The sequence below is a fragment of the Heliangelus exortis genome, chromosome 13 (assembly GCF_036169615.1).
Source record: "Heliangelus exortis chromosome 13, bHelExo1.hap1, whole genome shotgun sequence".
Lineage (NCBI taxonomy): Eukaryota > Metazoa > Chordata > Aves > Apodiformes > Trochilidae > Heliangelus > Heliangelus exortis.
The window spans coordinates 18,167,220-18,191,746 of record NC_092434.1 but is presented as its reverse complement, the minus strand read 5'-3'; the positions used below and the strand labels follow the sequence as shown (position 1 = coordinate 18,191,746).

The following is a 24,527-nucleotide window of genomic DNA, read 5'->3' as shown; positions in this document are numbered from 1 at the left end:
TCTCCTCTGTAGCAGCCGGAGGAGGAGGGTTATGGTATGGAGGAGGTGACACAAGGATTTCCTCAGGTTCCCTATGCCGTCTCCTGCTCCCATCTCTGCCCACGAACATCCTCGCTGGGTCACTTCCCATCCATACTGAAGCATATTCACTCCCTTCTTCATTAAAAGGTCTCTTAGCATTAACCCACAAATTTAAACTCCGGCACACCCAACTCTCAAATGTCCCATATATTGGCCAGTAGACTCCTCGCTCAATTTCCTGGTTTCCCCAAACTTTTATACAATAGTATACCATGTTTTCCTTGTGTCTGGGAGAAGCTTCCCAATGTCTCAACATGATTCCCAATGGGCTATCAGGGGGGATATCAGGGAGACGTTCGTACCCCCTTTGAATAGCGGGAGGATCCTCCAACACGGGTTTATTCCACCCTTGGCCCATCTTCCAGCTGCCTTCTTTCACGCAGCTCAAACACTTCCCTCCGTCCGTGGCCCAGCCCCTCGCGGGACGTGGGAACCGCACTACAAGAAGCTCCGCACTCGCTCCGCTCTTCAGGACGTCTCACTCACTCGAATCTCAATCAGGAGCACCGTGGGCACCGGCTCCCCTACACCCGGAGGAACAAGCTCTTCCCGGATAGAAGTTAGAACCCCGCAACCGGAGGGTAACCCCCGCGTTGGCCAGAAGAGGAACCCGACAACCGGAATGTGACCCCTCCCCTCCCCCCCCGCAAGGAAAAAAAAAACCTCGTGGTCGGAGAAAAAGAAAACAAAACAAACAACAAGCAGACACCGAAAAACAAGCCTCCCTGACCGCGTGGGAAGACCAGGATCAAAGAAACTTCATCCCCAGCCGCGAAAATCCCGCGGCCAGAGGTGGACCCTCCCTGATCGCGTGGACGGGACCAGAGGAAACCCTCCCTAGCCCCGAAAATCCCGCGGCCAGAGGAAAACCATCCCCAGCCACGAAAACCTCGCGGCCAGGGGTACACTACACCGTCCCCGGGGGAAATCGCTTAATACTCACTTGTCTCCTGTTAATCTGTTATCCGGATCTTCGTGCACAAACAAAACAAAACACAACAAAAAAGTACGGGGGAACTGTAAATTATTCCTTATGTATCTCTCCCTGCTCGGTAAGATCCCTGCCGTCTATGGCACGGAGCTAGACTCCAGGTCCACCCGCAGAAGGGCGGATGGGGCGCCTGCCCAGTAGAAAAGCTCCACAGCAGAGTTCCAGGATCCGACTCACGGCACCAATTTGTTAAAAACGTTCGACTCGTTTTAACAATAACAAAACTTTTATTGTAAATGAGAGAGATATAAAAGCAAAGCAGCGCGCTGGGCGACCGAGGCACCACACTTCCACCAACAGCCCGTGCCCTCAATAGGGTAAGCCAGTCCTTTTATACTTTCGGTAACCCCCCTCCCTCTTAGTCCTTTATTAGTTTCTCGTTGGAGCCCGTTTCGCGGGCTCTCTCTTTGTATTGGTCCCTGGTCCGCAGGTTCTGTCCCGTTGCTAAGGGAAGAGCTTCTTTGTTCTGTCTCTGTGGACTTGCCTCGTGGTCTCGACACGCCCCAACATGTTTTCCCACGAACAACCCGAACAAAAAAAACCCCCATCCTATGATTACAAACTACACCCAATTAAACATTCTAGGGAAGGATTCATTCAACAAAACAAGAAAGTAAATATTTCGACCGGTATTTATTACAATTCTGTCCCAGCTCAGCAGTTTGGGCAGAGCAAAAACCAAAGCACAGAATTATTCTGTTACCCCCCGAGAGAAGGGAATCATAAAATCATAGAATCCTAGAATGGGCTGGGTTGGAAGGGACCTCAGAGCTCATCAAGTCCAACCCTTGATCCACTCCCCCCGTGGTTCCCAGCCCATGGCACTGAGTGCCACATCCAGGCTCTTTGGAAATATCTCCAGGGATGGAGAATCCACCCCTTCCCTGGGCAGCCCATTCCAATGCCTGATCACCCTCTCCAGAAAGAAATTCTTTCTAATGTCCAACCTAAACCTCCCCTGGCACAACTTGAGACCATGATAAGAAGGGGAGCAAAGACTGGAGACTTCAAGCTGGACATTAAAAAACCTGGGAGCGGATTGAGTAGAAGAGGGCACTGAGCTAAGGGCTAAATCAGAAAAATGTCCCTGTGTGTCAGTCTCTGCCCATCCCGCACTCGATGGCGGCAGGGACAGGTGCCTGAGGGCCCCTGCGGCAGGGCCGGCTCAGGAGAGGGCTCCAGGGCTCTGCCCAGCACCCGATGGATGTGGATTCTGAAGAGCAGGGGCAGCGGGGGGTAAAGGAGCGCAGGGAACAGCAGCCAAGCAGGGAGCGGGCGGGAGAGAGGAGGGGCGGGGGTCTGCCTGAGCTTGAGAGAGTCTGGGCAGGGCTGGGAGGGAATGGAGCCCTCTGTGTGCCGCCCCTCTCAGAGCCTGACAGCTCCTCCTCAGCCGGATCCTCCCGCTCACACCCTGGCAGGGATTCACTTCTCTGTGCCCTGAGTGCAGGGAATTGATTGGAACGATTGTAATAGGAAAAGAACACAATTCTTTTTCAGTAAAAAAAAAAAAAAAGAAATTTAGCTGCAAATAATTACTTTAGCTCAACAATTAACAATTAAAAAAGGCAAACGGGATTCTTTTAAAATTTTATGTTCCTGACATTCCAAGTCAAGGTTACACAGCTGGGAAGTGAAATGAAGAGCTCCAGTCCATACACTGTCAGCAGAAAAACAACGAGATTTTAAAGTTTAGTTTTCTCTGGCCGTACCCTTAGGATTCCCATAGCAGGGGAGCTGCATCTGATTTGTTAAAAACGTGACAATGTGTTGTTGTTATTGATGCTTTCTGTTTTTTTCTGGGGAACCAGCAGCTCCTCTGCTCACCGACTGCCCACGTGTGCCCGAGCACTGATTTCTGTGCTCATGGAAAAGTTGTGTTTGCAGCAGAGCTGGGAAGGAGCCCATCAAACCCAAGTGTTCTGGTAGAGACAGAAATGTCTGATTCTCTGGTCACTGCCCACAACCAGACCTGGCTAAGAGGTGTTTTTAGGATCAGGCCTCTGAAGGTGCTGTCTGGAGGGTCAGTGAGTTTCCATCAGATTGCACCACGTTTCCCAGGACCCTTTCATGTCCAAATGCACTCGTGGAGAAGAAAAGCACTGCAGGAACTGTTCTAGGAGGAGGATATTGATGATTTATTTAATGAAGTCACCACTAACTCAATGCTTGAATCCACACTTCGACCTTCTTTTTCCTAGAATCATGAAAGAGTAAGAAATGTGAATCAGTGCTGTTTGGGAATAAGCAGTTTGGAAAAAAACCAAACCCAAAAGTGGCAACTCATGTTCTGTTACATCAACTCAATACAAAACTGAGCATCTGTGACTGCATCCAGCTTGCTGTGAGACTTGCCAACCACTGCTGGAGCATTTATTTCCTCCCACTCGTGTCCTTAGGTGGACCCAAGCTTCCAGAGGAGCTGGGTCAGGACTCCTGGAGCAGGGTGGCTGTCACTCAGCCAGTGCTGGCCCAGGTCACAGCACTCAGGAGCACCCAGGCAGAAGGCTCACAGAGCACAAGGAACTCTGAAACCACCTCCTCTTTGCCTCCCCACTGTCCCTCGAGGGACAAACCTCAACAGGAACTGCCTGGGCCCATCTTGTTCTCCTCCATCTGCCCCATTTTCACTGAGCTTTACGGGGTGGGGGAGGCAGCAGGGGACACAACACCCTGCAGAGCTTTGACTCCTCTGCTCCCCTGTCAGATGCCAGAGAGACACTGGGGGGTACTTGTATGGATCTCATTTCCCTAGGAAAAAGGGAAAAAGGGGTTCAAAAACCATAATGCTGCTTTGTTTGTTTGTTTCTCTGGCCTGGACAGAAGGGAGGAGAAATGCAAATGCTTAAAGAGCAAATTTCTTTTGGAAAAACATAATTAAGGAAATGCATCCTGTAATTACAGAGCAGTCAGGGTGGGAAGGGACCTCTGGGGGTCGTCAGGCCCAGACCCCCAGCCCAAGCAGGGCACCTCAGCACCATGTCCAGATCCCCACAGATGGAGCCTCCACAACCTCTCTGGGCAACCTGTGCCAGGGCTTGGCCACCCTCACAGGAAAAATGTATTTCCTGATGCTCAGCTGGAAATCAGTGCTTACAGATGCACAAAGCATTTGTTTCTGAAAAACTGTTCCACAGATCAGCTTATTTTGAGTTTGAATGCCTCCCCCCAGTGAAGTTATTTTCCTTCTGACTCTCTTCAGCCTTTGAGTAAGTGCTGCTACCTACTGCTACACCACTGTTACACCACTGCCTTTGGTACTCTCAGGCAGAGCTACACAAAGCCAACAGCCATTATGCCAATGAAAATAAAGAACAGGACATACTTACAGCTCTGTAATCCAAGAACATTCTTTTGAATGCCAGGAAGTCAGTAAATGTGAGAAGTATATCAAATAAATCACCTGTCATCTCATCTTTGTGCTGTCTACAGAGAGAAGTTGGAGAATTAGAAAACTCTGAGGTAAGTAAAATCTTACATTAAAATGGGAGGAGGTCAAAAGGATACCAGGACAAGTAGAACAAGATCAAAATTTAAACAAGAACATTATTATAGGTAATAAATGTAAAACAAAACATTACCCAAACATTAGCTTGTAGGATTCCCAATCCAAGTACTTTTAACATATTGTATTTATCTAAATTTAAGACCTCAGAGTATCACACGAGTCTGCAGACACTGATCTGTAAGTAGAAGCACCATTCCTTGGCATTTATCTCTTTATTTATCCTGAGCACTGGAACATCTGGACAGTCCCCTGAAAGGTGGGAGAGGGTGAGGAGGGGCACAGGATGCTCACATGGACCCTAAAGGGGAGGCTGCTGACATCCCATAGGATTTTCAGGGTTGGAAGGGACACCTCCCACTAGGATCAGGGTGCTCAGAGCCCTGTCCAGCCTGGCCTTAAAAACTTCCAGGGAAGTCCAGTTCTTGGTACAGGACTTTTGACAAGAAGTCAGAGGCTCTGTGACCCCACATCAGTGGATTTCAACACAGCTTTCTTCACTGGCAAGGGCTGGGTTTTCCCTTTTTATGATTTAATTCTTGCCAGAAGGAACTTTGGCTTAAACAGTTTATCAGGTAAGCATCCTGGGTGCATTCACAGTAACCTCCCAATGTTTTGTTAAAACAAACAAACAAATCAATTATTGTAAAATATTCAGCTCCCAATGAGACTTGATTTTCTCATTCAAGGAGAAAACCAGAAAACCAGGGACTGTTCAGAAGTGACCCCTCCCTAGAGCTGGTTAAGCTGAAGTGACCAAGAAGTGCAAAAGCCTAAGACCAAGCAAACTTTTCTCTGAATGCTTTCTACAAATGCTACAACACAGACATCACACCACAGGGCTGTTTCAGACCATCAGGGCACTTCAATGTCCAACACAGAGCCTGAAAGTGATAAATGAGACTCAGCCTTGGAAGGCTCTGCTTCAAAGTGACACTGATGGAGAAAAGCCTTGTGTTCACACTCTGATTTCTCTTCCTGCCCCCTAACCCAAATCTATTGCAGCCTGACACTTCAGAATTGAGTAGCACAACATGCTGAAGGCAAGAAACCTGCGTGCAGGAACACTTGTTTCTTACTAATTAAACAGGACCCTCTCTGCCTGGAGGCAGAATGGTCAAAGCTAAGTTGTAATCTAGACAGAGGTCATTGAGAAGTCCATAACCTGCCCTGCCAGAGGCACAGCAGAGACTTACTGCAGTGACATGGTGAAAGCTGTCATATTAAACCCAGGAATCCGAGCGAGCAGTTTGTCTTCAATGTATTTCTCTACCAAAGAGATCTGAAAACAAAACCCAAAGCACCTCAGCATCACAAGAGGTTTCAGGAACAGGTTTAAAACCAGCACATCTTCCTCCCACTGACACCTTCCTGACCCATTATTACCCAGTTGGTATCATCCAAATGGGCACAAAACTGCAGAGTCCTCAGCCAGGCAATGCTCATCCAATTAGTCAACATTTTTTGCTGGGAACACTGCTGAGAACAAATCCTCTGGACAAGTTTTCAGGTGAAACAAAGAAAAAGGAGCCCAGAGCTCCAGAAAAAAACCCCTTTCTTGCTCACAGATCAGGCAGCACGGTGGCTCTGCTCCATGTAATCCCAGTATTTTATAAAGGGAGGAATGCAGGGCCTCATGTTTGCCTTAAGAAAACCAAAGAGCAACACATACAAAGAAGAGGGAAAAGTTTCTTACATATTCATTAAAAATAGAAGTATAGATGAGCTTGTTTTCTTCTGAGTCCTCAAACTCCTGGTAGTGCTTCTCCATAAAAGTCCTCTGTATTAACTGGAAATCACTCTCTGGGCCACAACCAAAATGCATCATCCAGTTAGGAGCTCAGTCATTCTTTCTGTAACACAAACCCCATTCACTGCTTCTCCCCTCCCTCCCAGAACCACAGGGCCCAGCACGTGTGCAGGCTCAGTCCCAGCAGCACCAGTTCTGACCCAGCTGTGGGGAGGCTGCAGGTGGAGCCAGGGCAGCAGCACCACAGATGGTGCTTGGACAGAGTTTTGTGCTCAGAATGGAACAAGATGAACATCCCACCCCTGCCAAGGTCTGCAATTGCTTCTTGCAGCTTTCATTTGCACTCAGTGTTAGCACAAAGTCCTCCTGCTTTGCACTTCTTCAACAAGGTTGTTTATTCTGAACCCCTTTTTGTTCAGGCTATAAAGTCAGCAAAACCTCTGGATTGTTTCATTGAAGTGAAACAATACAAAACCTCTTCCCTACAAGAATTCAATAGGCATTTCTGTCAATCTCCTGCTCCATCTCACATGAGAAGTCCTCATCTCCAATCAGTCCCAGAAAACACTGATTTCTACATGAGATTCCCAGGTGTCTTTATCACTGCTGTGTGCAGGAGTGCAAGGCAGCAGTGCAAAGAATAATTCTGAAGACCCAAGAGCACACAAAGGACTCGTGTGGTGTTGCTACTGGGTGATGGGAACAAAGGCAGGAGAGCTGCCAGGAGTGTCCCAGCTCAGCACTTTGGGCAGACCAAAAACCAAAGGACAGAATTATTCTGTTACCCCCTCCCCAAGAGAAGGGAAGATAAAAAGGGGAGCAAAGACTGGAGACTTCAAGCTGGAAATTAAAAAGCTGGAAGCAGATTGACTAGAAGAGGGCACTGAGCTAAGGACTAAAGCAGAAAAATGTCCCTGTGTGTCAGTCTCCTGCTCCTCCTGCTCACACCCTGACAACGGGGCAGGCAGGGAATGTTTGAACTCTGTGCCTGCTCAGGGATGTGCTCAGCACCCATCTTGTCATCTCTAACTGCTTGCAGAGCTTACCCATGATAATATCCTCCAGACACCCAACAACTGCATCAAACTCTGCATCAGAAGGGGAGGAGCTGAAAGCAAAGAAAGGTGGAGCTGCATAAATGGGTATTTCAACCACAGGAGAAATTAAAGGAAAAATTAAACAAGTGTTAGCAAAAGCTTAAGCATGAATAATCCTGGTAATTACAAGATAACTGAGTAATTTCCTACTTTCAACCTCCAAAATAATCCACAACACTGTTCAGACTGCTTCAGGGGGATTTTCATCAGGGCTCTACTGCCTTTTCCCCAGATAGGTTCCTATTGATGTTGTTTTACTGCATGACTGTTAATTCCAGACCTGGTGCAGGAGGATGTAAAGGCTGTAATCAGAACAGCAAATTAAGCACTCTCCAACTCACAAATCCCAGCTGCTACCACAAGCTTTCCTTCTGCTCTCTTCCCTGTGTAACTTGCTGTGATCACACAGCTCCAGACACTTGGGAATATTTTGAAAGACTTGGGCTTGTGAAACCACTTAAAACTCAGTATATACACAAGTGTCATAGAACTGAAGAAAGTGAATGCTTTTCTTATGCAAGAAAAAATCCTATAATCTAAGAATGAATGGAATAATCTCCTAAGGCAGTTCTGTTATGAGCAAACACTAAGCACCATCACAGATCTGAAGCCATCCAGGGAAGAAACCTTTGGGCCCCCTGAGTACTTCAGGACTCTGGATCCCTCTGCTAAATCCACCCTGTGCAGCTTGTGCAGCCTCATCAGATGCTCCACAGCACCTCCTTGGCCTTCACAGAGCTCCTTCCATACATCCAGCAGATGCAAGGCTGATCTCACACAAGGGAAACCATTCCCACAGGACATTTGCCTTTAAGCACAACGTTAGCTTTGGTCAGCAAAAGCACCGTTTAAATTAAATCAAAATGTCTATTTCTCTTTCAAATTACTCTCAGTAAACAGAGCAGAACACTCAATTTAAAAAAATCACTAAAGGTTATTTTGCTACTGAATAATAGTGCAGTGAAATGAATCCAGTCACAGCTTCAAATAAAGAGTTTGGCTCTAAGGAGCCACAGGACTCATTTTGATCATGAAAAGTGAAAAGATCCTTGACTTGAAAAGGCATCTGATCACCAGGAGACGTTCTGGCAACATCTCTGACTTGGGAAGCCTTGGGAGGCAGCAAAGCTGAGGCAAGCGACTGGAAAAGTGTTTTTCCAGCAGAGGGCAGGACAGCACCAGGAGAGGAGCTGGCAGAACCAGCATTCCATACCCTGAGCATCCCATTCCCGACTCAGGAATCAGGGCTCAGCATTTGCCTTTTCCATGCCAGGACAGGCAGCTTCACCAGGGATAACTTCTACTTCCTCCCCACCCCCTCCAGAACTGTTGGGTTCAGAGCTTATTTTAACAGCAACAGAAACTTTTCATTCCAACTCCAGTTGAAGCTTGGGAGACAAAGGAAGGAGTTGTTCTGTGCTGAAGCAGCAGCAGTGTCCCCACACAACACACCCACGTCCACACCCCTGAGAAACAAACTCCCAGACCTTGTGATTTCAGCATTTATCACCTCATCCAGCCTGGACCAGCCTTAGGGACAGGGCAGTTTGTGATGCACTGAGAGAATTCAGTCTCTGAACTAGAGCAGCAGAGGCACAGGCACACATCCCCTTCTGCCAGGAGCTTCAGGAGAGGAGAATGTCAGCAGCTGGGGGGCCAAGCAGTGTCCTAATACCTACCAGTGGAAAATTTGGTTGAGGTCACCTGTAAAAGGTCTCCCATGTCTCAAAGGAGCACCTTCACAAAGAGCCTCTGCTTAGAATCTACAATATAAAACAATATATGCACTTGGGAAGGAGAAATTTTTAATTTAAAGTTAAAACAACCCCCCAGTTTTCAGCCTTACAGGGTTTATTTTGATCACTCAGCCAGGGCTATCTGGTACTACCCTCACTGCACTCTGACTTCACCCAGGTTCTGGTCTTATCCCCTCCTGGAGCTTTGCATCCTGGGCAAATTTTTTTCTCCTAAGAGGCAGAATCTGCTGCTCAGTGTGGTATAAACCGTGTATTTATATTTTTATTAAGATATGATTTAACTAGCAGTATCTTACTGAGGATCTGACACTGAATGGAGCATACTCACGTGGCTGCAATAAAGATTTCCTCGTCAGAAGTCTCCATCACTCCTGCCCAAGCTCCTGGAGTGGAAGCCACCCCTTGTGCTGCAGCTGGGAGTGGTTACTCCTTCCTCAGGGACAAAACACTGGGGAATAACATGGGACTTGGCATTAATGTGAATTCCACGGTTAAATTACCCCGAACTTCCACAAGCTTTAAGGTTTAGATCAAAGAACTTGAAAAATCCAGTTCTTCCCAAACGCCCCCTGCTTCTCTTCCCTCCTGACTCTCCGCTCACCTTCTCCACCTCCTCAGGGGAAAGGCTCCAAGCTGCTCACCCCGCAGTCAGTCAGCCGGGCCCTGCGGAGGGGCAGGAGGTCACCTTTGGATCTTTTCTCCCGAACCCCTGGGACTGGTGCTTGTCCAGACCCCAGCACACGAAGGCAGCCGAGAGGCAGCTGCCCCCGCAGCCCCCGCAGCCCGGAGAGCTCCGAGGCACCGGGCAGCGCTCCGTGTGCCAGCCCGGCTTCCCTGCCCGGGGCTGCTCCGTGTCCCGGCCCAACCCTCGGTTCCGGACCCCTCGGACAGGACAGGGCACGCAGCACCCCGGGAGCACCCGGCCGGGCCCCGGGCCCTCGGAGCGGCCGCTCAGGGCGGGCGCCGGCTCCGGCGTCGCCTCCGGGCAGAAGGGCTGCAGGGATGAGCCCCGACCTCCCTCCCCCTCCCTGTGCAGCCCCGGGGAGAGCCGAGCTCCCGGCCCTGGCCCTGGCCCCGGCCCCAGGGGCCCAGCCCCCGGCCCCCTCATCCCCTCCCCGCAGGCCCCGCCGCTGCCCTCCCCTTCCCGCTCCACGAGGCGCTCACGGACCCCGCCCGTGTCCCTGCCCCCCGCCCCCGACACGGAGAACGGACCGGGGGCCCGGTCCTGCCCGGCACCGACTGCCCCTCAGGGCCGCCCCAGTACCGCTCACACCCCGGTACCGCTCACACCTCGGTACCGCTCACAGCCCCCCTCACACCTCGGTACCGCTCACACCTCGGTACCGCTCACACCCCGGTACCGCTCACGGCCCCACTCACAGCCCCGGTTCCGCTCACACCCCGGTACCGCTCACACCCCGGTACCGCTCACAGCCCCGCTACCGCTCACAGCCCCGGTACCGCTCAGAGCCCCGATACCGCTCACGGCCCCACTCACAGCCCCGGTACCGCTCACAACCCCGTACCCCTCACGACCCCGGTACCACTCACAGCCCCGCTCACGCCCCGGTACCCCTCGCGGCCCCGGTACCGCTCGCAGCCCCCTCAGGCGCCGCCGTCACCGGGGAAACGGCTCCTTCCGCCCCGCCCACTGACACCGGAGAGCGGAACGGCCGCGGTGAGAGGGACCAATGGGAGCGCAGGGGAGGGCCCGCCCACACTGAGGGACCAATGGGAGCGCAGGGGAGGACCCGCCCGCGCTCACAGGGACCAATGGGAGCGCAGGGGCGGGGCCGCGGGCTGAGGCGCGGTGCTGGCGGGGCGGCTGCCCCGGCGCCCGGGGCTGGGTTCGGGCTCGGTGCCTCAGAGCCGGTCCCGGGAAGCCGATCCAAAGAACGGGCACGGCACCCACCGGATTTTCCCCTCGCGGAACGAGGTCCCGAGGGCTGCGGAACAGCGAAGGCCGCGGGAGCGCGGCGCCCGCCTGACGGGCGCGTCCCGGGGGTGACCCCCGCGGGAAGCTGCGCTCCAGGGGGTGACAGAACCGCAAAGCCCCGCCCGGGGCCGGGCTCCCCTCTGCCTCAGAGCCGGCGCCTGCCGGGGACGGCTCTTCCCTTCCACACGCTGCCTGCACCGCCCTCTGGTGCCGCAGCGTTTGTGACCCCATCTCCTGCCCGCGGTGACAGAACCGGAGCACAACAAAAGAGCCTCCCGGAGGTGTTTATTGGGGAATGGACCGGGCTGCAACTCAGTGCCCCCTCTGAGGGGCTCCGGAGCCACGGCCTCCCCGGCCCAGACACAGCCTCGGGGGCAGCCTCGGAGAGAGGGAGGCCCCGGCCCGGGCAGGGAGGATCCAGCTTGACGAAGATGCTCGTTCCCCCCCTTCCTCCCCCGTGGGTCTCGGCAGGAAGCCCGTGGGATTGTACAGCCCGTGGGAAAGGAGCGGGACAGAGCTCTGCAGCACAGCTCTCTGCTCCAGAACCTTTGCCTTCCTCTGCCCAGCACCAGCTGCACGGAGACTCTCTGGGGCGAAACTTTCCAAAGCGTTTACATCTTTCCAACAACCACCAGAGGCGCTTAGTCCCGTGTCCACAAAGGCAGGGAGGCACTTGGGTCACCTCTGGTTCAGGGGACAGCAGACACCTGGAAGCCTCTGTGGGCCTTAAGAGCTTAATCTCATCCAGCACTGGATACAGATCAGGCACTTGTGAAAATTTTAGCTCAGTTAATCCTGGCCAGGGAAAGAAAGCAAAGCCCTGAAGTTACTGGAATCTGTTAAGGCAGAGTTCAAAATGGTTCTGTCCCACCTCCTGTGTCCAGTTCTGGGCCCCTCAGCTCAGGAAGGAGATTGAGGTGCTGGAGCAGGTCCAAAGGAGGCAACTGGGCTGGTGAAGGGATCCAGCAGAATTCCTGTGAGGAAGGGCTGAGGGAGCTGGGGGTGTTGAGGCTGGAGAAGAGGAGGCTCAGGGGAGACCTCATCACTCTCTCCAACTCCCTGAAAGGAGGTTGGAGCCAGGGGGGGGTTGGGCTCTTTTCCCAGGCAACTCTCAGCAAGACAAGAGGGCACAAGAGGTCTCAAGTTGTGCCAGGGGAGGTTTAGGTTGGACATGAGAAAGAATTTCTTTCTGGAGAGGGTGCTCAGCCATTGGAATGGGCTGCCCAGGGAAGGGGTGGATTCTCCATCCCTGGAGATATTTCAAAAGAGCCTGGATGTGGCACTCAGTGCCATGGGCTGGGAACCACGGGGGGAGTGGAGCAAGGGTTGGACTTGATGAGCTCTGAGCTCCCTTCCAACCCAGCCAATTCTAGGATTCTAGGATTCTTCCCCAATGTGTCTCCTGCCAGGAGGCACCAAGCCCCATCCCTGCATCTGGAAACATTTCAAATCTCAAGGGATTCTGAACTTCAGGGATGCTGGGGCAGTGCTGGTGTTCACCTCTGCTCTGCTCACTCAGCACCCAGCAGGAAGGGGCTCAGCCCTGACTGGCAACCTGGATCACAGCAAAACGGGGGGAAGGAGAGGCAGGAGGAAATGAGGTTCCCCTGGCAGAGGTTTGCCAGCCCAAAACAGGCGTCCAAGGTGGAAGAGAATTCACATCTCAGCAAAGAGACTATAACCAGCTCTCCATTGGTGGATCCAGTCTGTATTTGGGAAAAAGTCTGCAAGAAGATGATGGACAGAACTTTCCTAATTCACACACTGCACTCCAGAGGTTGAATGCAGACATTTCCCCCACACTTTGTTTTGTTTAAATAAAATCTCTGGATGGGATGTAAATCAGCAGCTTTGAGTTAGCAAAGGCAGAAGGTGAAAGGAGTTGCTGGAGAGCTTGGTTTGGTGATCTGTGTGCAGGAGTCTCTGCTCCTGGTTAGGTCAGTAGGAAACAGGAGTGGTCAGCAGGGAGAAGCAGCCTCAGCACAATTCAGAGAATCAATGGTTTTAAAAATCAGATGTATCACAGCATGGGAACACACAACAAGAACTGCTGCTGCTGCTGAGTCACCACCAAGAAGTGGGATGGTTTGGGTGCAAGCTGTGTGTGAGTTAGTAAAGTATAATTTAAAAAAGCAACCTGAACAAGTCTTGGAAGGGACCAAGTCATATCCTCAGTTGGTGCAAAATAAGAAAAACTCCATTGATTCTTGTGCTACTTCACTGACACCAGCTGGGAACCCTGATTCCTTGTAGAAACCCAGTAAACCAGTCAAAAGCTGCCTGCTGAAATGCATTTGTAACAAATGGACATCACAAATGTGGAATTACACAGGAGCATACATTTCCACTCTATGATTGCTACCAAAAACATGAAGTGTGGCCCCAAACCTGCTTGGCAAAAAAGGTGCATTTTTAAAGTTACAGAGTAAGACTGAACCTGCTTTCCAAATAACATTTCTTTAAATAACCTGGCCCAAAATTCTCTTCCAATCTAAGATAGCTCAATAGTTCCAAATTGAATAAAACTTTCAAAAACTAAAAAAAAATGTTCAGTGATACCTTAAAAAATACTCAGAGTATCAAATTAATTCCACTCCAGCTTTATAATTAGTTGAGAATACGTGCTGAAAATTATATTCTCACACAAAAAAAGTGGGTACTGAAGTTAAAAGCATTAGAAATATTATGAACTCGAAAATACCACCCATCTTTTAACATTAAAAAACAAATCAGAACATTCTTTGGAATCACCAAGGTATTAAAACACGTGAGTTCCTCTGCAGTCTCCACAGGGTCTTTTCCCATCCATCTGTGCACATTCCACCTCTGAGCAGTTGAACATCCACTGCTGGAGAACACAGAGTCTGACCAGCAGGAGCTACAGGAAAACACCTGCATCCTCTTTTTAGCACTGGCTGCTGCCAAAAACAGGCTGTGGAGCACAAGGCAGAAGGGCCCTGGTTTAGGAGATATTTCCATTTTTTTCAGCACCTGAGACAGGCGAGAAGGGGGAAAGAGAGAGAGACAGAAAGAGAGAGCCTGTGCTGTGCCCCTGCCTGCAGGACCCCAGAGCCCGCAGCACCCTGACCTCCAGCTCCTTCCTGCTGGAACCAGCTCCTGCTGCTGCCAACTGGGAAGAGCTCCTGAAGGATTCCATTCCTGGGATAAACACATTCCAGGTTAGCATGGAACCCGGCCGTGGCTGTGGGTCTGTGTGCATAAGGTTGGTTAGAGATGCTTTCCCCGCTCAGTGTGGGTTGGAGTTCAGTGAAAACAAATCTGGGGTGGTTCTCCCCGTGTGTCATGAAATGTGATCATAGAATCCTAGAATGGGCTGTGTTATAAACGTTTGACTCGTTTTAACGATAACAAAACTTTTGTTGTAAATGAGAGAGATATAAAAGCAAAGCAGCGCGCTGGGCGACCGAGGCACCACACTTCCACCAACGGCCCGCGCCCTCAATAGGGTAAGCCAGTCCTTTTATACTTTTGGTAACCCCCCTCCCTCTTAGTCCTTTATTAGTTTCTCGTTGGAGCCCGTTTCGCGGGCTCTCTCTTTGTATTGGTCCCTGGTCCGCAGGTTCTGTCCCGTTGCTAAGGGAAGAGCTTCTTTGTTCTGTCTCTGTGGACTTGCCTCGTGGTCTCGACACGCCCCAACATGTTTTCCCACGAACAACCCGAACAAAAAAACCCCCATCCTATGATTACAAACTACACCCAATTAAACATTCTAGGGAAGGATTCATTCAACAAAACAATAAAGTAAAAATTTCGACCCGTATTTATTACAGGCTGGGTTGGAAGGGACCTCAGAGCTCATCAAGTCCAAGCCTTGCTCCACTCCCCCCGTGGTTCCCAGCCCATGGCACTGAGTGCCACATCCAGGCTCTTTTGAAATATCTCCAGGGATGGAGAATCCACCCCTTCCCTGGGCAGCCCATTCCAATGCCTCATCACCCTCTCTGCAAAGAAATTCTTTCTCATGTCCAACCTAACCCTCCCCTGGCACAACTTGAGACCATGATAAGAAGGGGAGCAAAGACTGGAGACTTCAAGCTGGACATTAAAAAACCTGGGAGCGGATTGAGTAGAAGAGGGCACTGAGCTAAGGGCTAAATCAGAAAAAGGTCCCTGTGTGTCAGTCTCTGCCCATCCCGCACTCGATGGCGGCAGGGACAGGTGCCTGAGGGCCCCTGCGGCAGGGCCGGCTCAGGAGAGGGCTCCAGGGCTCTGCCCAGCACCCGATGGATGTGGATTCTGAAGAGCAGGGGCAGCGGGGGGTAAAGGAGCGCAGGGAACAGCAGCCAAGCAGGGAGCGGGCGGGAGAGAGGAGGGGCGGGGGTCTGCCTGAGCTTGAGAGAGTCTGGGCAGGGCTGGGAGGGAATGGAGCCCTCTGTGTGCCGCCCCTCTCAGAGCCTGACAGCTCCTCCTCAGCCGGATCCTTCCGCTCACACCGGGACGAGACCGATCGCCAATCTGTGTAAATCCCGTTTAAAACGTAAGAAATGGCACAAGGCTCTCCGTGGAGAGCTGCGTGATGCTGTGGAAGGCCCTGGGCAGGGAGCTCTGGCTCAGCCAGGATGAGCCCCTCAAGCCCTGGGGGTCCCAGTGCCACCTCCCTGCCTGGCTGTGGCCGTGCAGAGAAATCCTTTCCCGGTGACACTGCCGAGCAGAGGGCAGCCCGGGGCAGGCACTGTGCTTGGGCTGAGTCTCTTGGCTGGGCTCAGCCTTTGGGGCTCCTTGGTTTGGATTCTTGACCTCCCAGCTCATGTCCTCAGGCTTTCAGCCCTTGGCTTTCTCCCCAGCCCAGCCCTCCATCTGCTTCTGTCACCCTTTTAATCCTTCCCTCATCCCCTTTTTGCCCTCTGGTAGCCCAGCTGATGGGGTGCGTTGGCCAGTGCTCCCCTTCCCTTTCCTCCTCTAGGCCTGGTTTAGAGAGGAAATCTGATTTTCTGGGTTTTTTATCCTCTTTATGACTGGGTCTGCACCATGAATGGGTGGCATGAGACAGTCCAGGGCAGCAATGAGCCAAGCCAGATGGATCCCATGGCTCTGATCTGCTCTCCCTTTCTCTCCCCATCAGGGCTTTCTCCTTGACCATATTGAGGTGGCCTCACCTCTGGCAAGGACAGAGAGGGCCTGGAGGTGGCTGTCCCTGAGCCCTCCTGTCCCTGCCTTTCTCTCCTCTGCTGCTGCTCACTGGCTCTCAAACAGGGACATCCAAATGGTCCCCTGTGCTCTGTGTTGGGGCCACCCTGTGCCCAAGCCCTGTGCCCAGGTGGGGGCCATGGCTGAGGGTTCTGTGTTCTTCATCCCCGTGTTCAAACACAACTTTTATATTTGTTACTGAGCAAAGCAACACCAACACCTCCCAATTTCCCTCCTTCCAGAGGGTGCTTTGGTGATACCAGAGCTGCTTCTGCTGTTTGTGGCCCTGGCACAGGTTGGGCTCAGCACTGGTGGAGTGGGACACGATGCGGGGGAGAGCTCCCTGCTCCATGTCCCCTCCCCTTCCTCCTTCCCATCCCTCCACACGCTCCACGGGAGATGCCGTGGGTGAACTCTGATCCCCCCAAGCCCTGCCTGAACCTGAGGGCTCCCAGGTGGTCTCTCCCTTGACCCCATCAGCCTTTTGCTGAGTCCCAGAGCCCCCATGGGCATCTCTGCACAGCCTGCAGCCCCCAGAGTCACCCGTGTCCCCTGGAAATGTACACAGCACCCAGAGCCCATCCTGGCTCAGCACACCAGCTTGGAAGAGAAGGTGCAGCCACCCAGAAGACAGATGGAGACAGGATTTAATAGGGAGGTAGAAGAGAGGGAGAGGAGGGGGTTTCCCATGCTTGGGAGAGATCAGGATCACATTCACAGGAGTCATCGTCGTATCCCTGTGCCTTTGGTTCTGCCAGGAGTCTGGACACCTTTCCCTTGGATCTTGGAGAGGTATCTGCTGCCCAATGCTGTGACAATGAGGAGGAACAGGTTGGTGTTACTGTGCAGGGAGGGAGGAGGAGGCAGAAATGCCACGTTCTTAGTTCAGGCTGGGTATTCCGGGTTCTGGTTTATCAGGCATTTCTGTGCTTTCTGGCATCCCAGGCAAGGAGAGGATCCCCTGTGCAGGCAGTCAGCCTGGGGACTGCAGAATCCCAGACTGGTTCAGCTTGGAAAGGTCCTCAAAGACCCTCTGGTCCCAGCCCACCTGCATGGGCAGGGACACTTCCCACAGGACCAGGCTGCTCCTTACTCAATCCAGCCTGGGCTTGGACACTTCCAGGGATTATTTGGGCAACGGAGGAGACTTTGGATCAAAGAGGCACCACCCCAGCAGGCAAGGAGTCTCAGTGTCTCAGTAGCAAACAATGGAAAGACCCTTTTTCCTTTGGCTACCCATGACTTTCTGGTGTCACCTCGAGATCCTTCCAGGGTCCCCAGAAGCTGTCCCTTGGGTGCCTCATCCCAAGCCTGCTGCCCTCCCACAAGGGGTGCCCGGGAGGGACCCCCTTCCCCGGGCTCTCCTGGCTGTGGAGGGCAGGGCATGGCAGGGAATGGGGAGACACCACCCACAGCTGGAGAGATTTACCAGAAGAGCTGCTTCTCCTTGTGATTCCTCTGCTGGTTCTGCTCTACTCTCCTGCTCCACTCTTCCCGACGCATGTGGTAGGTCTCCAAGAGTTTCAGGGTGTAGTTTGCTCTCACAGAAAAGTTTCTGCAAGAGGAAGGGAAAGGTCTGAGCCACCTTCTGGTGAGACCTTCCTGCCTCCCCTTGCCTTCATCCTGGAGGCAGCTTGGGGATCAGGGTCTAAGGCAGGTCACGGGAAAGCAGAGATGCCATACCCAGACCCAGAGCTCAGGAGTTCCAGTTCTTTATGCCTTGGACAGGTTCTGCTGTCCAGGTTTCCCAGGCTGAGGTTGGTTTGTCTGCTCAGCCCCTGCTGCCTCTCCATCCAGGCTCTCTGCAGGTAGGAAGCAGCCCCCTCCTCTTCCCCAGTTGGTGGCAGGGATGAGTGTGGCCAGAGCTCTGTCCATGTGTCTGGAGACCACCCAGCCTGCATCAGAATCAGAGTCATGGAGTCAGTGTCAGCTTGGAAGGGACCTCAGGGATCATCTGGTCCAACCCTTCTGATATTATTGTTTATCTGAGATGTCCCAGCACCCCATGGAGCTGAGACTTCCAACTTTCCCAAGTGGGGGAATCCACCCCTTCCCCTGGGAGACCATTCCAGGGTCTGACTGTCCTCAGGGTGAAAAATTTCCCTCTTGTGTTCAGTCAGAATCTCCCCAGGAGCACCTTGTGCCCATTGCCCCTCATCCTGTCCATGGGACTCCTTGTAAACAGGGAGTCTCCATCTGCTTTGGAGCTGCCCTTTAGGTACTGGAACATCATAACAAGGTCTCCCCTGAGCCTTCTCTTCTCCAGGCTGAACAGACCCAGTTTTCTCAGTGCAAGATGATTTTTGGGAGGCTTCTCACCTCCCTCAGGTGCTCCAAATATTCAGCAGCAGAGGTGGCAGCAGCTGCAGGGTGTGTGGAGCCCTCCAGCATGGTATGTTCCACCTTCAGAAATCCCCATGAAATAACTGGGTCACCTCCCAGTCCTCCACATCAGGGGGACATCAATTCCCCTCTGCTCCATGCTCTCATGTTTACCTCCCTCATGACAAGATGAGTGAGGAGAGGGAATGGTTGTTCTTCGGAGCAGGAACCATAAGATAAAATCCCCCAGGAGGGCTCAGCAGGTCAGAGCACATCACTGAACCACAGGGATGGCTCAGTTGGAGGAAATGCCCTGAGGAACCTTTCTGGTCTCCCCTGGGACCTCCCCCCACACCCTGTTTAAGGCTGATGCAGATCCTGACCTGCAGACTGGCTTCCTGACACTGCTGGGAGGTCTTCTTGTCTCTTCTGGACCCAGCAAGTGTGGTTTGGCTGTCACCAAGAGTTTGCTTGTCCTTGTAGTCCTGTTCCCCCACCAGGGAGCTCTCCTGAATCGTTGGCAGAAAGCTGAAAATATCCAAGAGGGTGAGATGACAGGGGTATGACATGCCCCTAAAGGCTGTGTTCTGGGGGCACCCAAGGCAGGAGGAAGGTGTTTGAGGGAGAAAGCTCTGTCAGTCCTCCTGTGTCACCTCCCACTCCCCAGACACCAGATTTGGAACTAAAGTTCAATTTTACAGTTGACTAAATTCAAGGTAGGAAAGAGTGAGCACAGACACTGATCTGCCTTGCAGGGTGTTCTGAAATGAGAGGAGGTTCCTAAGCATCCAACAGGAAGCTGAAAAATAGCTCCAGGCTCCTGGAGGAATTCTTCACACAAGCAACAGTCCTCGTGACAAACCTGAGCAATTCTTGAGACAATACCAACACTTTGTACCAAGGGGAGTCAAAAAGCCTGAGAGCACAGGGTCACCCTCACCCATTGCTCCCTGAGGCTCACCTGCTGCGTGACCTCCTTCTTTTCCCTTTCTGCCCCTTGCCTTTCTTTGGGCCAGATGACTTGGACCTCCTTCGGGAAAGGAGATGTTCAGCAGATGAACTCTCTGGAATTACACAAGGGGAAGACTCTTCAGAAAGTGTTTTTGTGGCTATTGAGCAGGAGTGACAGGCAGATCAGCTCCAGTATCTAAGAAAACAATCAAGTTCCCTTGATGCCGTCGTCTCAGAGAGGTCTGACCCTCCGTGAGGTCTTTGGTACAGCTTAGCACCCTTCTAAAAGTCAACTGCAGGCAATGCCCCCCATGTTCAGGTGTCCAGGAGCTGCAGGAGATGCAGAGCCCCCAACCCTGGGCAGCTCAAGGCAGAGCTTCCTGAAATGAAGGAGCAGTTTGCAATAGAGACCCAGCACCCTGGGGAAGGTGTCCCTTGGCAGTACCAGCTGTGTTTGTGGGTGCTGGGGTGCTGTGAGGTCTCCTTCCAGAGCAGGTGACTGTACAGCAAGGTGCAAGAGATCCTGGTTTCCCTCCCAGGCACCTCGTGTTGGCTTTGGCTTCAACCTCCTACTTCTGAGGAGCTCCTACACCCCAGCACTCCTGTCTACCCCCCAACCCTGCTCTCTCACAGGTCAGGTGTAACCCTACCATCACTTTCAATTTGCTTATCCTCTTCTTCCTTCTCCTCCTTCTCTTCCTCCTCCTTGTCCCCGTCTTCTATGACCACCTCAATTTGCTTATCACCCTCTTCTTCCTTTTTCTTCTTCTCCCTTTCTTTCTCCATCCGTTCTCTTCTGGCCTTCATTGATTCTGCAGCAGGGTATTTCACAGCTTCTTTGTCAACAGGAAGTGTAAGGCTGAACCTGGAAATGAGGAGACACCAGACTGAAGGAAGGGCCACCACATCCCTGTGGCATCTTCTGTTAACAGTGCAGTCATGGAGAGGCTTGAGAAGTTCTCTCAAGGCCACCTCTTTCCAAAGCAAATTATGCAGCATCCTTGAGAGCTCTGTTAGGAAATGGAGTGACACGAGACCCCCATGGCCTGGGAGCACACAAGAGGACCCATCATGGCCCTCTCCAGCCCCAGTATGCTCCAGGGCTTCCCAGTCCTAACTCTGAAAAAGCTGACACCCTCACTGAACACCCATCTTTCCTTCCTGTTGGTGGCCATGGAGAGCAGACCTCTCTCTCTCTCTCTCTCTGATGGACAGAGTTGATTTGCCTTGCACCTTTCTTGCAGAACCTCTCAGACTCATGGTAGGGCATCTAAAATGCAGGACTTCCACCCCCCGTGGCTGCCAAGAACACTCCTGAGCAGCTCAGGTCACAGCTCTGAGAAACCTCAGAGAAGCAGAGAAGGGGAAACCACTCCTCCTGTCCCCCAGGGACTTGGGGAGCAGCTATTTAGGGGTCCCTCATGTCTCACCAAAGATAAGGCTGTGTCACAAATGTAGGATTTGTAAGAATCAGGTACCCACTCAGGGACACTTTGCTGGGCAAGCCTTGTGCAGGGAAATCTGGAACCTTCCCCTTTTGAAATTGTACCCAGAAGGGATGAATCAAAGAAAACTCAATGGAAAATGTTGCTTTAGTTCCTCAGCCAACAAGAAGCCAACGTACTGTGGCAACACGAAGACACCACCAGGACCCACTTGAAATTCAGGATTTCCTCCTCTGGGTACCACCAGATGTCTCCTCCCTAGGGTCTGAAACAGAGATAGAGAGATGGGAGAGCATTTCAGGGACAATTTCACCTTGTTTATCAGGTCTTTAATCTGCTCAGAGTAGACATGGCCACCTGGACATCCTATAGTGAAGGTTTTTTTTGGCTAATTGGAGTCCCTCAGCTCTCCAGGCAGAAGCTGCTCAGCTCGGAGTGGGCAAGGAGGTGTTAACTCTGCTGACTGCAGCTTCCCAAGTGCACAACAGGGAGATGGGGGATGGAAACTCCTGTGCCAGCTGTCCCATTGTCCCAAATAGAAGTAAGAACCCCCTGCATGGCTGTTAGCACCCAGGGTAACTAAACCTGGCTTTCCAAGAGGGGTGAGGTAGGGTAGGACATGTGGCCTTGAACTCTTCCTCTATACAGTTTCTACTTTTGAACCCACCAAAGCCTCAGTGTGATAATTTGTAGGACAAAGAGTAGGATGCTGGGGTAGGGAGAGCCTTGGTGACTCTGGGTGGATCTTCTGGGTTCTGCTGTTTCAGGCAGAGCACTGAGTAGGAGAACAAGACACAGCAGAGTTGCTGCTGCTGGAGTTCCTGAGCACCCAAGTGGCCAAGAGGGTCCTTCACTACCAGGAATCAGCTCAGTCATCCTTTGATAGGTGACCAGAGGGATCAGAGGGACAAGGTGTATCCCAGGGAAGGATCAACTTACACTCCGAAGGGCTTTCAGCAGTTTTCCAGTGTCATCCACAGCCAGGAGAAACTCATCAAAAAACCTCATGGTGACTTCCCTGTTCCGTACAGAGAGGATTCCAATGGTGTTGAAGACAAAGTCTGTGTCCTGTCTTTTCGAGGTGGCCCGGAAGAACAGTGTCACAATCTCATAGACACAGCACTGCACCATGGTAAAAGGCATTTGGGCACACACTGAGAGCTCCTCACACTTCAGAGGGACAACTGTCACATCAGCTGGGGAAGAGACAAAGAGGAACTGAATCACCTCCCTGGCAAGACAGTGTGGGCTCAGGGGTGTGTCAGCAACCTCAGGCAGGACACTGTGGGACCCCATGCTAATAGCTCCTAAAGTTGGGCAGGAAGACAGGAGCAGATCCCATGAAAAAGCCCCCATCCAGTGCCCCCATCCAGTGCACTCCAGTGAGGTCTTTGTCATGGAGAAGCAAAAGAGGGGTCCTGCACTTTGGCCACAGCAACCCCATGGGGAGCTCCAGGCTGGGCACAGAGTGGCAGAAAGGGAGCTGGGAGTCTGGATTGCCAGGAAGCTGAAGAGGAGGCAGCAGTGTGCCCAGGTGGCCAAGAAGGCCAATGGCATCCTGGGCTGGCTCAGGAACAGCGTGGCCAGCAGGTCCAGGGAAGGGATTCTGCCCCTGTGCTCAGCCCTGGGGAGGCCACAGCTTGAGTCCTGTGTCCAGTTCTGGGCCCCTCAGCTCAGGAAGGAGCTTGAGGTGCTGGAGCAGGTCCAGAGAAGAGCAAGGAGGCTGGGAAGGGATCCAGCACAAGTCCTGTGAGGAAGGGCTGAGGGAGCTGGGGGTGTTGAGGCTGGAGAAGAGGAGGCTCAGGGGAGACCTCATCACTCTCTCCAACTCCCTGAAAGGAGGTTGGAGCCAGGGGGGGGTTGGGCTCTTTTCCCAGGCAACTCTCAGCAAGACAAGAGGGCACAAGAGGTCTCAAGTTGTGCCAGGGGAGGTTTAGGTTGGACATTAGAAAGAATTTCTTTACAGAGAGGGTGATCAGACACTGGAATGGGCTGCCCAGGGAAGGGGTGGATTCTCCATCCCTGGAGATATTTCCAAAGAGCCTGGATGTGGCACTCAGTGCCATGGGCTGGGAACCACGGGGGGAGTGGAGCAAGGGTTGGACTTGATGAGCTCTGAGGTCCCTTCCAACCCAGCCCATTCTAGGATTCTATGATTCTATGAAAATGCAAGGTGTGCACAGCAGCATACTCGTGTCCCCCTGCCCCTCACACCCTTCCCCCACCTAATGTTTAAATCACAGGGGAGATGGTGTGGAAGAGAAGAACCCCTCCAAACACAGACCCACACTATTCCTGTCCCACAGCATCATTCCTGTCACTCTGCAGCTCCACTGACCAGAAATAATGGCAAATCTGGCTACCCACAAATCCTCTGGTAAGCTCTTGTCCCCATTTTTGCCCCTGGTGGGTCTACAAGTGACTTGTACTCACTTAGCCCTAGAAAGGCCCTATAAGAGTCAGCAGGAACTCTGGTCTTTCCCCTTACAAGCAGATGGGCAGCAGCATCAACATGGAACATGAGCTTTATACTCAGTGTCTTTAGGAAAAGCAGCTCAATAAATGACTTTTTGAAAGCAATTGTCCTAATATTGCAGAACTATGAATGGTGTGGACCCAAAGGTGAAGGCAGGCAGAGAAGAGCCCCTCGAGCTGCATCTGGACCACCCAAAAAGGACCCCCCATGGCTCTGTCTGAGGAACTGTTCCTTGGTGGCCAGTTTTCAGGACACCTTTAGTTATTCCACCACCCCTCAGCAGCAGCCAGCACGTGTCTCAAGGGTGGTGCAAGGGCAGGCAAAGGTTTTAAATCCTTCTGCTTACCAGGAACTTCTTCTTTGGTGCAGTTGAGGTTACATTCATCTGCCACTACCTGGGACATGTGGAACATGGGTCTCCGAACCACCGACTCCTCACTGTTCACAGTGCACCTGTAGTCTTTAAGAATATAAAATGTCCCAATTCCTATCAGCTGGACACCCTGGGAGCAGTGGAGGCAAAAGGAAGGAACAACTGTCAGTATCTTGTGGTTTGTCAGAGCACAGGGATGCTGCCTCATGCACTGCCCACCCCAAGCCCACAAAGGCTCAGATGGGACACTAAAAAGCTCTGGAGAGAAAGCACAGAATCTGAGGGGTTTTTTGTTCTTTCTCCTCTGCTCTGCTCAATATTTTGGGAAAAGTGACAGCAGAGCCAACACTCTTCCCATAGATATAATGGGAGGGATGGCCAGCAGGGACAAGCCTTTAAGGAGGTGCCAGAGTGTTCCCATTCTGGCAGAGGAGGTCAGAGAGGACCCAGAAAGTGATCAACACTTTCTTTGACTTCACCTGGGCTTCCATTTTCACTGCAGGTGCCAGAGGAGCTGATCTGTGCCAGGCTTGCTGGCAGCAGAGCTGTGCCAAGTGGCTGTGTCTGCTCTCAGAAGCAATAATGGCAGTGGGTGGCACAGCACTGGCTGGGCCAGGCAGATGATCAGGGGGTAAACATGATGCAAAACTCACTCTGTCCTGCACCAGGTGCTGTCTAATGCATCCAGACACGCTGTC

The 24,527-nt window shown here is 52.1% G+C and overlaps 2 protein-coding genes across 8 annotated transcripts in view; both read right to left on the bottom strand.

Annotated features, from left to right (window-relative positions):
• Positions 1-3,183: 3,183 nt before the first annotated feature.
• On the bottom strand, positions 3,184-10,551 carry LOC139802257 (ADP-ribosylation factor-like protein 2-binding protein). 5 transcript variants are annotated; one of them, XM_071757253.1, is made up of 7 exons: positions 10,498-10,551; positions 9,507-9,626; positions 7,371-7,432; positions 6,271-6,377; positions 5,771-5,856; positions 4,399-4,495; positions 3,184-3,266 (listed from the first exon to the last, which is right to left on the bottom strand). In XM_071757253.1, the coding sequence occupies exons 2-7, from the start codon at positions 9,542-9,544 to the stop codon at positions 3,186-3,188; spliced, it is 471 nt and encodes a 156-aa protein (XP_071613354.1). In that variant the 5' UTR covers positions 9,545-9,626; positions 10,498-10,551; the 3' UTR covers positions 3,184-3,185. The 5 variants fall into 5 exon arrangements, with proteins under 5 accessions (XP_071613354.1, XP_071613355.1, XP_071613357.1 ...); XM_071757254.1 differs by having other exon boundaries at positions 10,515-10,540; XM_071757256.1 differs by lacking the exons at positions 9,507-9,626; positions 10,498-10,551 and adding an exon at positions 8,909-9,484 and having other exon boundaries at positions 6,271-6,427.
• A 4,537-nt stretch (positions 10,552-15,088) lies between these two features.
• The window catches only part of LOC139802237 (coiled-coil domain-containing protein 81-like), a 10,203-nt gene continuing 764 nt past the window's right edge, over positions 15,089-24,527 (bottom strand). The window contains exons 2-11 of one of the 3 annotated variants that reach the window (XM_071757209.1): positions 24,483-24,527; positions 23,803-23,959; positions 21,920-22,176; positions 21,160-21,245; positions 20,186-20,400; positions 19,546-19,648; positions 18,968-19,112; positions 17,946-18,157; positions 17,692-17,817; positions 15,089-17,071 (exon numbers count right to left, since the gene is read on the bottom strand). The exon at positions 24,483-24,527 is cut by the window's right edge and continues 17 nt beyond it. In XM_071757209.1, the coding sequence (XP_071613310.1) occupies positions 16,321-17,071; positions 17,692-17,817; positions 17,946-18,157; positions 18,968-19,112; positions 19,546-19,648; positions 20,186-20,400; positions 21,160-21,245; positions 21,920-22,176; positions 23,803-23,959; positions 24,483-24,527 (2,097 nt within the window). In that variant the 3' untranslated portion in view covers positions 15,089-16,320. Of the gene's footprint in view, positions 17,072-17,561; positions 17,818-17,945; positions 18,158-18,967; positions 19,113-19,545; positions 19,649-20,185; positions 20,401-21,159; positions 21,246-21,919; positions 22,177-23,802; positions 23,960-24,482 lie in introns of those variants that run through there. The other 2 variants (XM_071757210.1, XM_071757211.1) reach the window with 2 other exon arrangements.